The 12868-nt window shown below is 43.1% G+C and overlaps 1 protein-coding gene across 2 annotated transcripts in view; it reads left to right on the plus strand.

The window, feature by feature from the left end:
- Positions 1–5602: 5602 nt before the first annotated feature.
- The window catches only part of CDADC1 (cytidine and dCMP deaminase domain containing 1), a 58178-nt gene continuing 50912 nt past the window's right edge, over positions 5603–12868 (plus strand). For both annotated transcript variants that reach the window (XM_077484279.1, XM_077484281.1), the window contains exon 1: positions 5603–5770. In XM_077484279.1, the coding sequence (XP_077340405.1) occupies positions 5704–5770 (67 nt within the window). In that variant the 5' untranslated portion in view covers positions 5603–5703. The remainder of the gene's footprint in view (positions 5771–12868) is intronic.

A 12868-nucleotide genomic window follows, 5' to 3' on the forward strand; every position in this document is an offset into this window, starting at 1 on the left:
AAACTACTGATGCCAGTGGTGGAACTACAGGGCTCACAAAGGTCATACCTGTGACCACGCCCTGGAGTTCCACCGCCGGACTCGGAGGGAAGGGCCCTGGCTGGCGTTCAGAGGGGCCCTTCATGGTTTCTTGCATCGGGGCCCTGAAGGTTCTAGTTACGCCACTGGCTGAAGCCATTTATTATCAATCAACTGTGTTTACACTTTTTAAATCAGTGCTGCACTGATGTTTTTGGATTTTGAGTCATGAGGAAAGTAAAAGAATTGTCAAAGGATCTTCGGGAAAAGGTAGTTGAACTGTATAAAACAGGAAAGGGATATAAAAAGATATCCAAGCAATTTAGAATGCCAATCAGCAGTGTTCAAACTCTAATCAAGGGGGGTTCTGTTGAAACCAAACCACGGTCAGGTAGATCAACTAAAATTTCAGCCAAAACTGCTGTGAAAATTTTTCGGGTTGTAAAGAAAAACCCACAAATAACTTCAGGTGAAATACAGGACTCTCTGAAAACATGTGGTGTAGCTATTTCAAGATGCACAATAAGGAGGCACTTGAAGACAGATGGGCTGCATGGTTGAGTCGCCAGTAGAAAGCCATTACTATGCAAATGCCACAAAGTTTCCTGCTTACAATACGCCAAACAGCACAAAGACAAGCCTCAAACCTTCTGGCACAAAGTCATTTGGAGTGATGAGACCAAAATTTAGCTTTTTGGTGACAACCATAAACACTACATTTGGAGAGGCCTATGATGAAAGGTACACCATTCCTACTATGAAACACGGAGGTGGATCACTGATGTTTTCGGGATGTGTGAGCTACAAAAGCACAGGAAATTTTGTCAAAATTGATGGCAAGATGAATGCAGTATGTTATCAAAAAATACCGGAGGAACATTTGCATTCATCAGCCAGGAAGCAGGGCATGGGCGTACTTGAACATTCCAACATGAGAATGATCCAAAACACAAGGCCAAGTCAACCTCTCACATTTTTGTAAATATTTTATTCTACCTTTTCATGTGACAACACTGAAGAAATTACACTTTGCTACAATGTAAAGTAGTGAATGTACAGCTTGTATAACAGTGTAAATTTGCTGTCGCCTCAAAATAACGCAGCACACAGTCATTAATGTCTAAACCGCTGGCAACAAAAGTGAGTACACCCCAAAGTGAAAATGTCCAAATTGGTCCCAATTAGCCTTTTTCCTTCCCCGGTGTCTTGTGACTCATTAGTACAAGGTCTCAGGTGTGAATGGGGAGCAGGTGTGTTAAATTAAGTGTTATTACTCTCTTACCGGTCACTGGAAGTTAAACATAGCACCTCATGGAAATGAACTCTCTGAGGATCTGAAGATTGCCAAGACCCTGAAACTGAGATGCGGCACGGTGGACAAGACCATACAGCGGTTTAACAGGACAGGTTCCACTCAGAACAGGCCTCTCCATGGTCGACCAAAGAAGTTGAGTGCACGTGCTTAGCGTCATATCCAGTGGTTGTCTTTGGGAAATAGATGTATGAGTGCAACCAGCATTGCTGCAGAGGTTGAAGGGGTGGGGGGTCAGCCTGTTCTTATGGTGTCAAGCGTGTGTGGCAGCAACCAGGTGAGGAGTACAAAGACAAGTGTGTCTTACCTACAGTCAAGTATGGTGGTAGAAATGTCATGGTCTGGGGCTGCATGAGTACTACCAGCACTGGAGAGCTACAGTTCATTGAATCAACATGGAACAATGAATGCCAACATGTACTGTGACATACTGGAGCAGAGCATGATCCCCTCCCTTCAGAGACTGGGCTGCAGGGCAGTATTCCAACAACGACCTCAAACAGTGTTTTTTTTTTTTTGTTTTGTTTTTTTACAATTTAACCTTTACATTTTTATTGATTATAATTCTTAATTTATTTATTTTTTTCATCAGCCCTGTTGGAGGGGGAGCAACTTTGGTGAGATATTGAGGGTCTAAACAGACCCCTGACACATCCCCTTTGAGAATGGGAAAGGGACTGAGGACACAGAATCCCCAGTCCCTTTCTCTGCCTCCTCAGCTGCACTGACGGAGACAGAGGCTCCTGTTCATTCATAAACTGTAGCATCTTAAACACAGTTTACAATGCTCAGTTATGACTGGACAGAGTCAATGATCACTGACTCTGCATTCGGGAAAAGGAAGGAGTCTGTAAATGAGAGATTTACCTGCTCCTTCCTCCGTTCTCCATCCTGACAGATCCGGGACAAAGGGGGGACCAGAGGAGGACCGGGACAGAACGAGAAGTACACAGGGGAGCTGGAGGGGGACCCGACAGAGCGAGGAGCACACGGGGGAGTCAGAGGGGGACCCAGGGAAGGACATAGGGGGACGATCAGTGCAGCGGTGGGGGAGGTACAAGCACTGATCCCCCTGTATAGCTTTCAGTAAAGCATCTGACAGCCGTGGGAGGGAGAGGAGGAGAAGCAGCTGTCAGATGCTTTATTGAAAGCTATATAGGGGGATCAATGCTTGTACCTCCCCCACTGCTGCACTGATCACCTGTGAGGCTGCCCAACCCCCCCTGCTACTCTGAGGATGCCTGAACCGATACAACAGGTAGCATAGGAGCATTTGCACGAGTACCAACGAGTAGTCGTGCAAATGCTTTTTATCTGCATCAATACTGATATTGGTGCATCCCTAGTTCAAAAGCATCAGTTGTTTGGCATTCAGACTTCCTTATGGTTGAACTTTCACAGCCATAGGTTACTACTGGGAATACCATAGCTTTGACTATATGACACTTTGTCAGTAGGGTGATGTCTCTGCTTTTTATAATGTTGTCTAGGTTTTCCATTGCTTTCCTCCCAAGAAATTATGAGCTTACCGCTTCTCTCTTCCGTTGGAACTCCCTACCCCAATGTGTCTGACTGTCACCTAATCTATCCATCTTTAGGCGATCCCTGAAAACCCTTCTCTTCAAAGAAGCCTATCCTGCATCTAACTAATACTGTTTTACTTCCTTCATCAGCTCATCCCCCCACAGCTATTACCTTTTGTATCAATTGACCCTTCCTTTTTAGATTGTAAGCTCTAACAAGCAGGGCCCTCTGATTCCTCTTGTACCAAAATGTAATGTAACTGTAATGTCTGCCCTCATGTTGTAAAGCGCTGCGCAAACTGTTGGCGCTATTTAACTGCTTAAGGACCGCCTCCTGCACATTTACGTCGTCAGAATGGCATGGCTGGGCACATCACCGTACAGGTACGTTGCTCTTTAAGTGCCCAGCCGTGGGTCGCGTGCGGGCGCCACCGCAGGCACGCTTGCGACCCTGTCCTGAGCTCTGTGATCGTGGCCGTGGACCCAATCTCCGTTGGCGTCATGCGATCGGGTCACAGAGCTGAAGAACGGGGAGAGGTATGTGTAAACAAACCTCTCCCTGTGCTTCCTAGTGTGGCTGTCACTGATCGTCTTTTCCTTGTTATAGGGAAAGATCAGATCAGTGACATCACATGCCAAGCCACGCCCCCAACAGTAAAAAAACACAAGTCACACTTAACCCCTCCCCGCCCCCTAGTGGTTAACCCCTTCACTGCCAGTGTCATTTACACGAGAATCAGTGCATTTAAATTGCACTGATTGCTGTATAAATGACAATGGTCCCAAAAATGTGTAAAAAATGTCCGATGTGTCCGCCATAATGTCGCAGTCACAATAAAAATAGCTGATCGCTGCCATTACTAGTAAAAAAAAATATTAATAAAAATGCTATAAAACTATCCCCTATTTTGTAAACGCTATAAATTTTGCGCAAAACAATCAATAATCGCTAATTGCGATTTTTTTTACCAAAAATATGTAGAAGAATACGTATAGGCCTAAACTGAGGAAAAAAAATGTTTTTTTATATATTTTTTGGGGATATTTGTGTTTATAGCGTAAAAAATAAAAAACGAAGAGGTGATCAAATACCACCAAAAGAAATCTCTATTTTTGGGAAAAAAAGGGTGCCGATTTTGTTTGGGAGCCACGTCGCACAACCGTCAGTTAAAGCGACGCAGTGCCGAATCGCAAAAAGGGGCCTGGTCCTTTGGCTGCAAATTGGTCCGGGGCTTAAAGAGGGATTTCACTGTGAAAAAAATTATTAAAAGCCAGCAGCTACAAATACTGCAGCTGCTGACTTTTAATAAATGTACACTCACCTGTCCCAGGATCCAGCGATGTCGGCAGCCAAAGCCGCTCAATCGCTCGGCTCTCGGCTGCTGCCGCCGCCATTCTAGTTGAGGGAATCAGGAAGTGAAGCGTTGCGGCTTCACTTCCCGGTTCCCTACTGCGCATGTGTGAGTGGGGCAGCGCAATAGGAATTGTCCGCGCTGTCTCTGGGACCCGTGTGTGACCCAGCAGACAGCGCGCCGGGACAGGAAGAGGCATAGACTCCCGTGGGAGTCTATGCCGGAAGTGGGTGCAAATACCTGTTTTAGACAGATATCTGCACCCCCCTCCCCCCTGAAAGGTGCCAATTGGGACACCGGAGGGGGGGAGGGTTCCAATGAGCGGAAGTTCCACTTTAGGGTGGAACCCCGCTTTAGTTGTTAAATCCTGTATTATAATAATAAAGTAAAATAAGAAAGGGACAGCTTACTACCACTTTAAAACAAGTAAATATTATATTGTTTCCTAATTATTTACTAATGCTTGCAGCATAAGGATTAAAAATATTCAATGTTGATTAAGACAGTTTAGTTCTGATTTGAGGGGTGAATACTAACCAGTTACTTGTACACCAAAATAGGTTGGACTGATTTAGATATAAGATTTAGATTAAAGCATGGGAATGTACAAATTTGCTATTATTATCAGCATACAGATATGAGCCAGTTATGCAGGAATTTATCCTTTAATTGAATTGATTTTCCTGCAACAATACCGTTCTGCACAAGACACACACTTCAAGAGGAAGTAAACCCTGATGAGTTTACTTCCTCTTTTTTTCCCTGCAAAGGTAAAGCATAATGGACTACTATGCATCGCATAGTAGCCCATTATGTGTCACTTACCTGACACAGGAGCCAGCGAAGTCGCGCTGTCCCCTGTAGTCCGCCGCATCCATCTTGCTGGTGGCGTCTCGCAGCTCCGCTGCTGTCATTCGGCGAAGCCGCGATGACGTCACTCCCGCGCATGCGCACGGGAGTCGACAAATGCGGCAGCTCCATTTTTGGAACTGCCGCGTTCAGTGCGCCTGCGCGCCGCTGTCTACGGCGCATGCGCCGTAGACAGCGGTGCCCGTTTTCGGGCAAATATCTCCTAAACCATATAGGTTTAGGAGATATTGCTTGGACCTACAGGTAAGCCTTAATCTAGGCTTACCTGTAGGTCAAAGTGGTTTGTAAGGGTTTACAACCACTTTCAGAGAGCGTCCTGAGCTCTCAATGTGACTGTTGACACCCAGAACGTCCACTAGAGGGCAGCGTACGTCTAATAAATGTCTCCTCTACGGAGGCTTGGCTGCCGTGGTGCGGCTTAGAGCGGAAAAAGCACCAGGACTCCGGAACAATGGTGGATTTATTTTTTCTCTATGAGAGTCCTGGCGCTCTAGTGACCGCTCCGGTAGTAGGTGCTAGCCGATGACGTCAGAAAGGCGCGCCGCATAGCAGCTCCGACCTGTCAGTAGAGGAGCGGTGTTTAGGTGATGCCGAACCGCAGAGAGGCGGAGGAGAGCCGGCTCACCCCATGTACCGGAGCCAAGAAGGCGGGGAAACCCGGGCCTCCACCGGGACACAGACCGAGAGCATGCAGGGTGAGAGAGCCGCCTAGAACCATGGAGGGGACACACCTACCACCCATTCACTGGTAAAATGTCCAGTGTAGGCCTGAAGATTAGTGAAACCCCCACACATGATATCTTCCCTGAAAGCAGAGACCCTGGAGAATACAATGGCGGTGATGGTTGTTTATCACAATCTATGTTTTTAGTAAAAAATACACTCCGATTGATGTTTGTGCACACCAACACAGTATAACACCTGAGTGTTTGGTAAAATATAGAAGACGAGGCGATGTCCAGTCATTGGATGCCCAACACGCGAGCCTGAACCCTCTCGCTGCCAGAGTTGTTTTTTTGCTTTTTTTTTTTTGTTTTGTTTACCTGTTTAACCACGAAGACCCCTTTTCACACTGGAGGCATTGTTCAGCTGCTTTTGGGCTAAAATAGCGCCTGAAAAAGGCTTCCCCCGCATCCCCAATGTGAGAGCCTTTCACATTGGGTGGTGTGCTTGCAAGACGTTAGAAAAAGTCCTGCAAGGAGCATCTTTCAGGCGGTGAATACACCTCTCCTCCACCTGAGAATCAATGAGCACCACTGCCAAAGTGCCCCTTTGCGGGTGATTTTTAACCCTTTATTTGGCCACGAGAGGGTAAAAAGCACCCCACTAGCAGCCGAAAATCGGCGCTATAACCGTGGTAAATTGCTGCTAAAATTTGCAGCGCTTTACCGCTAACGCTCCCTCCGCCCCAGTGTGAATGTAGCTTAACCACTTCCCACCTGCCCAATGTACATAAACGGCCAGGCGGGCGTTCTCTCCTTCTAAGTGGATGTTCAGGAATGTCCCTCAGAAGGAGGGGGATCACCCGCACAGCGGCACGGTCCCAATGCACTTGTGTGACCCGGACACGGTGCATCTCCAATCGGCAGGAGGGCTCTGTGATTGGCCCTCCTGATCACATGATGGCCATGTCCAATCACAGCCATCATGTGATGTAAACACAGAGCTGGTTGCTAGGCAATGGGCTCACCTCTCCTCACACAGAAGTTGTCGGTGAGCAGAGGAGAGGGGATCTCTGCAGCCGGCTGGTGATCAGTGAGTATGAGCTGTTTTTTACAGCTTTTTACTCGCTGATCACCAACCTAGTGTCACCACACAATGTAAAACACATGTCCCCAAATAATAAAAACACCTGTCCCCCACATATGTCCCACTAAAATCACATGTCCCAGTGATTATCTGCACACACATGTCCGTGATCACCTGCGCACATCTGTACATGATCATTTGCGTACATCTGTCTGTGATCACACAAACCAATTATTATACACTTAACGGATTTTTTTTTACCAAAGACATGTAGCACAATACATTTTTGCTTAAATTTATGACAAAATTCGATTTTATTGGATTTCTTTTAAAATAGAAAGAAGAAAATATTTTTTTTCCACTTATATTGCAAAAAATTAAAAACTGAGTCTTGAATAAATACCACCAAAAAAGCTCTATTTGTGCGAACAAAATGATAACAATTTCATTTGGGTACAGCGTAGCATGACCACGCAATTGTCATTGAAAGTGCGAGAGCGCTGAAAATTGGTCTGGGAAGGAAGGGGGCGAAAGTGCCCAGTATTGTAATGGTTAAAAGATGGCTATAGCTTTATTGTCCAGTTTTAGGAAAGTGTCTATTGACGTCCTCCCAGAGACACGCCCCCAGGATACACATCGGACACCCTATGTGATTGCTGTGACCAATCACAGCTGATCCTATGTAAACAATTGCCGGTTATCAGCATTTCCTTATCTCAGCGCTGATGCTGTATTGAGGAAAGGAAAGCCGATAATTGGCAATCCTGTGACAGCACATATATACACTGATAATCAGAGCACTGATCATTAGTAAAACAAATGGGGGGAGTGCTGTTCCAAAGGATGGTTGATGAGCAGTAACAAAAAAAACATATAGTAAATACTTTATTGGTGAAGGAAAAAAAAGTTAGAATATCGTACAAAAGTTAATTTATTTCACTAATGCCACTTAAAAGGTGAAACTAATATATGAGATGGACTCATTACATGCAAAGCAAGATAGTTCAAGCCGTGATTTGTCATAATTATGATGATTATGGCTTACAGCTCATGAAAACCCCAAATCCACGATCTCAGAAAATTAGGATATTGTGAAAAGGTGCAATATTCTAGGTTCAAAGTGTCCCACTCTAATCAGCCAATTAAGCCATAACACCTGCAAGGGGTTCCTGAGCCTTTAAATGGTCTCTGTCTGGTTCAGTAGGAATCACAATCATGGGGAAGACTGCTGATCTGACAGTTGTGCAGAAAAACATCATTGACACCCACCATAAGGAGGGAAAGGCTTAAAAGGTAATTGCAAAAGAAGTTAAACATTCCCAAAGTGCTGTATCAAAGCACATTAATAGAAAGTTATGTGGAAGGGAAAGGTGTGGAAGAAAAAGGTGCACAAGCAGCAAGGATGACTGCAGCCTGGAGAGGATTGTCAGGAAGAGGCCATTCAAAAGTGTTGGGGACTTTCACAAGGAGTAGACTGAGGCTGGAGTCAAGAGCCACCACTAGGGATGAGCTCAGGTGTGTTCGCATAGCTAAAATTGGCCTGGTCAGGAGGAGAGTGAAAGTTCTCAGTGGGCAAGTGGTTAAAAAAAATCATTGCAGGACTGAAGATTAGGTAAAACACCGAATGTTATATTGTTTGTGAAAGCAGACACCCCAGAGAATAAAATGGTAGTAATTCAAATTTTTTATGTCACACAATATTAGAGCAATGGTTCGGGAAACATAAAATAACACGACTGTAAAAGATATACTAACACAATAAATTGCCCAATTGTTTGCTAAAATATAAAAGATGAGGTTGCACCGAGTAAATAGATACTGAACATGTCAAACCTTAAAATTGCGTTCGCCTGTGAAATGGTGACAGACCTCAGCACCCTATATTTTCCATAGGTGGCTTTTTAAATGCCACTACAGGTCATCAGTTTAGAGTTAGCCATGGATAAAGGGCCTAGAATTATTGATCTCAATCTGGTGTACGTGGCAATATGTAACATGCAGCGCAAAAGACTTTTGGTGCATAGGCGCTCCCACGATGCATGCATTTACATTTGCATGTGTGTGTGTATATGGGGGTGAGGGGCTCAAAATTGTTTTTTGGGGGAATTTTAAGTGCTTGGATGGAACATCAATTTATTTTTATTCCTCGTTTAAATACTTTTATTGTGTTTTACAAGTTACAAATTAATTGCATGATAAGAATTCTTAGAGAGTCAAAAACTTATAACATATAACAAAGCTTTATAAATGTGTATAGATTAACAAGGTAAAGTTATATATTGGTATATACTGACTATCTTTATAACTACTAATGCTTTTTAAGATTAGTAATGTTATGTTGACATTAATATCTAAAAAATTATAAGATAGGGGTAGGAATATATAACCTCAATTATATAGTATGGATATATACATAGAAAGAGTTAAAGCATTAATTCGGAGTAATATCAGTAATGGGATGTTAACTCTGAATTTTATGGGTTGGTTGATGAATAGGTCATTCAAACCAGGGCCAAGATCTGACTCTATGGCTTGGCAGTACCTGGTAAGAAGAATTTACAGACATCAATCATCCCAAGTGTCCTTATTTATAATAGAACAAGTGGTACATGGATTTGGATAATGCCGTGTACACACGTCCGGACTTTGACAGCAAAGGTCCGACGGAACAAATCTGCCGGACAATTAGATCGTGTGTAGGCTTAATCGGACCTTTGCTGTCTAAAATTCAGACGGACTTTAGATTTAGAACATGTTTCAAATCTTTACAATGGACTCGAGTCCGGTCGAAAAATCAGTTTGTCTGTATGCTAGTCCGACAGACGAAAACCGAAGCTAGGGCAGCTATTGGCTACTGGCTATGAACTTCCTTATTCTAGTCCGGTCGTACGTCATCACGTTCGAATCCGCCGGACTTTGGTGTGATTGTGTATGGCCAAGTCCGTTCATTCAGGAAGTCCGTCGGAAAAGTCGGGAAGACCGTATGACCTAGTCTGCCAGAAAGTCCAGTTGTGCGTACACGGCATTAGGGAAAGTTTAGCATAAGGGAAAGAAAGGGGGAAATGGGTATTCCAGAGAGGATTATTTGAATAAATATTCAGAGAATATAAAAGCTGAGAAGTAAAGTAGATATCCAGGTTGTTTCAGATTATAATAAGGTATTATCAATATCAGGTGTAAGGTAATGTTTGATCCATGGTTTCCATAAGTGTTCACATTTGGTTACTGTATCTAAGTAGATTGTTTCAGTCTTTGCATGGATCATAGCTTGCGTTACTCTTTGTTTAACAGATAGTATGCAAAGGGAGTCATGTTTCCATGCTTTTGCAATGGGTTGCTTAGCTGCTGTTATAAAGAGTAATAGCTTGAATTGTCAGAGAGTTAAATTTTGAGGCTTTTTATTCAGTAATGCTACAATAGGATCAGGAGATAGATTTGTCTCAAACATTGTAGAGAGGATTTTGAATAAGTTTGTTCAAAATGAGTAGGCAATAGCACATTTCCACCAAATATGTATGTGGGTGCCCAATGTGGTACAACCTCGAAAGCAGTTGGAAGGGTATTGTTGGCTATTGTGGCTGGAACTAAATACCATCTAGTAATAATACTAGTAAATAATGCAGTGACTGTTGATTGAAGATATTGAAGGTATTCTAGTTCCTCAGCATGATTAGAAGTAGTAATATCAACTTCATCAACTCTTTGTTCCAGCATTGAGGTGCGTCTTCCTACTTCACAAATTTCTCTTGTTAATTTTTCAGTAATGTCATCTGAGGTGGTCTGAAGAGCTTTATTAAGAATTTTCAAATTGACGAGTTAACCGGTTCCTGGCCAGCGCATGCCGATGTACGTCGGCAGAATGGCACGGGCAGGCATATTGACGTACAGGTACGTCCAATCTTTAATGCCGCCCTGCCATTGCAAGCGCGATCGTCTCACGGGGCGACTGAATGGAGAAATGCTGTTGTAAACAGCATTTCTCCATTCTGCCTAGCAACTAGTGACGCTGATCTCTGCTCCATGTGATTGGAGCAGAGATCAGTGTTCACTAAATGAAAGCCCAGCCCCCCACAGTTAGTAACACACCCCTAGGAACACTTAACCCTTACACTGCCACCCACTGGTTAGCCCCTTCACTGCCAGTGTCATTTACACAGGAATCACTGCATTTATATAGCAGTGATTGCTGTATAAATGACAATGGTCCCAAAAATGTGTCAAAAATGTCCGATATGTGTCCACCACAATGTCGCAGTCACAATAAAAATCGCTGATTGCCGGCATTACTAGTAAAAAATTTTTTTATAAAAATGCAATAAAACTATCCCCTATTTTGTAAACGCTATAACTTTTGCGCAAACCAATCAATAATCGCTTATTGCTAATTTTTTTTTCCAAAAATATGTAGAATACATATCGACCTAAACTGAGGGGAAAAAATTTTTTTTATATATTTTTGGGGGATATTTATTATAACAAAAAGTAAAAAATAATGTGTTTTTTTTCTTCAAAATTGTCGCTCTATTTTTGTTTATAGCGCAAAAAATAAAAACCGCAGGGGTGATCAAATACCACCAAAAGAAAGCTCTATTTGTGGGGAAAAAAGGACGTAAATTTTGCTTGGGAGCCACGTCGCACGACCGCGCAATTGTTAAAGCGCCGCAGTGCCGAATCACAAAAAGTGGTCTGGTCTTTGACCAGCAAAATGGTCCGGTTTGTAAGTGGTTAAGTCAGAATGAAGTGGTATATGTTGTAAATAGTTAGGTGTTTTCCCAATTTCATAATCTGTCTCACTGTGCAGTGAGGAGACTGGAGACTGCAGCTGTTTCAGTGAGTGAGACGGTGAGAGGATACCGCCATTTTACCTGCAGATCTATTCAACTGTTTTTGTGCTTTTCCCATCTTTAGTTTTTCTTTCCTCCCACTAGAACTGCACGATTCTGGCTAAAATGAGGATCACGATTTTTTGCTTAGAAGATAGATCATGATTCTTGCGGCGTAACATCATATTTCACATTAAAACTAAAAAAATTGGGCTAACTTTACTATTTTTTTTTTTTTTTTTATTCATTGAAGTGAATTTTTTCCCAAAAAATTGTATTTGCCCAGCTGTCTTTCAAATGTGACATAAAATATTGCAGCAATTGCCATTTTATTCCCTAGGGTCTCTGCTAAAATATATATAATGTTTGGGGGTTCGAAGTAATTTTCTAGCAAAAAATATTGATTTTTAACTTAAGAAAGAAGTGTCAGAAAAAGATTTAGACTTTAAGTGGTTCTTGGCAGTCTGCTTTATTTACACAGAAGTTCTATCCCTTTGATCTAAGAAGGAAGCTTAGTTACAATGTTGCAAGTTAAAAAAAACTTGGCAGACTGCCCAGAGGATTTCTTTTGACAGTGAGTGAGCAGATGGTTTCTCCGCTTGTTTATATGAAAGAATCGGCAACCTCTGCAGGAGAGATGTCAGAGGGGGGTGAATCAAGATCACGATTTTTTAACGGGTAATTGTGCAGCTCTTCCTCCCACTGTACATCATTTCAATTTGTGCCTGTGGGGATCAATGATATACCTGTCTCCGGTAGAGGTCAGTTTGTGAGCAAGGCTTGAAGTAATGGGCTGTTATGTGCCGCTTGAAGCAGATCACTTAGGCGGACATGTCCGTCTCAGGCAGCTGCGCACAATTGCGCTTCAGAACTTAAATTTTTTACACTTTTTTCAAACTTTTTATTCAACACATAGGGGACAAAAAGTCCCCTATGTGATGCGTTTTTTTGGTGATAGGTTTTCTTTAATGAGACATCAGGGGTATAAAAGCCTGTGCATCATTTGTGCTACAATGAAACTAATGCAGTTCGTTTCTTCCCCAGGTATACTGGGGAAAGTGACATCAGGACCTGGAATTAATGTTTTACACGTAGCTTTCGGGGCATTCGCATGAAGGGATAATAAGCAGCCTCCCATTTACCTGGCGGCACCTGCTATGCTGATCCTGGGTCCACCGATGGGTGCATGGAGATTGGGAAACATGGTGGGTGAGCGTGCAG

Source organism: Lithobates pipiens, unplaced genomic scaffold, assembly GCF_037356315.1.
Source record: "Lithobates pipiens isolate NorthernLeopardFrog02 unplaced genomic scaffold, aLitPip1_a1.2 Scaffold_16, whole genome shotgun sequence".
In the NCBI taxonomy this organism is placed as follows: Eukaryota; Metazoa; Chordata; class Amphibia; order Anura; family Ranidae; genus Lithobates; species Lithobates pipiens.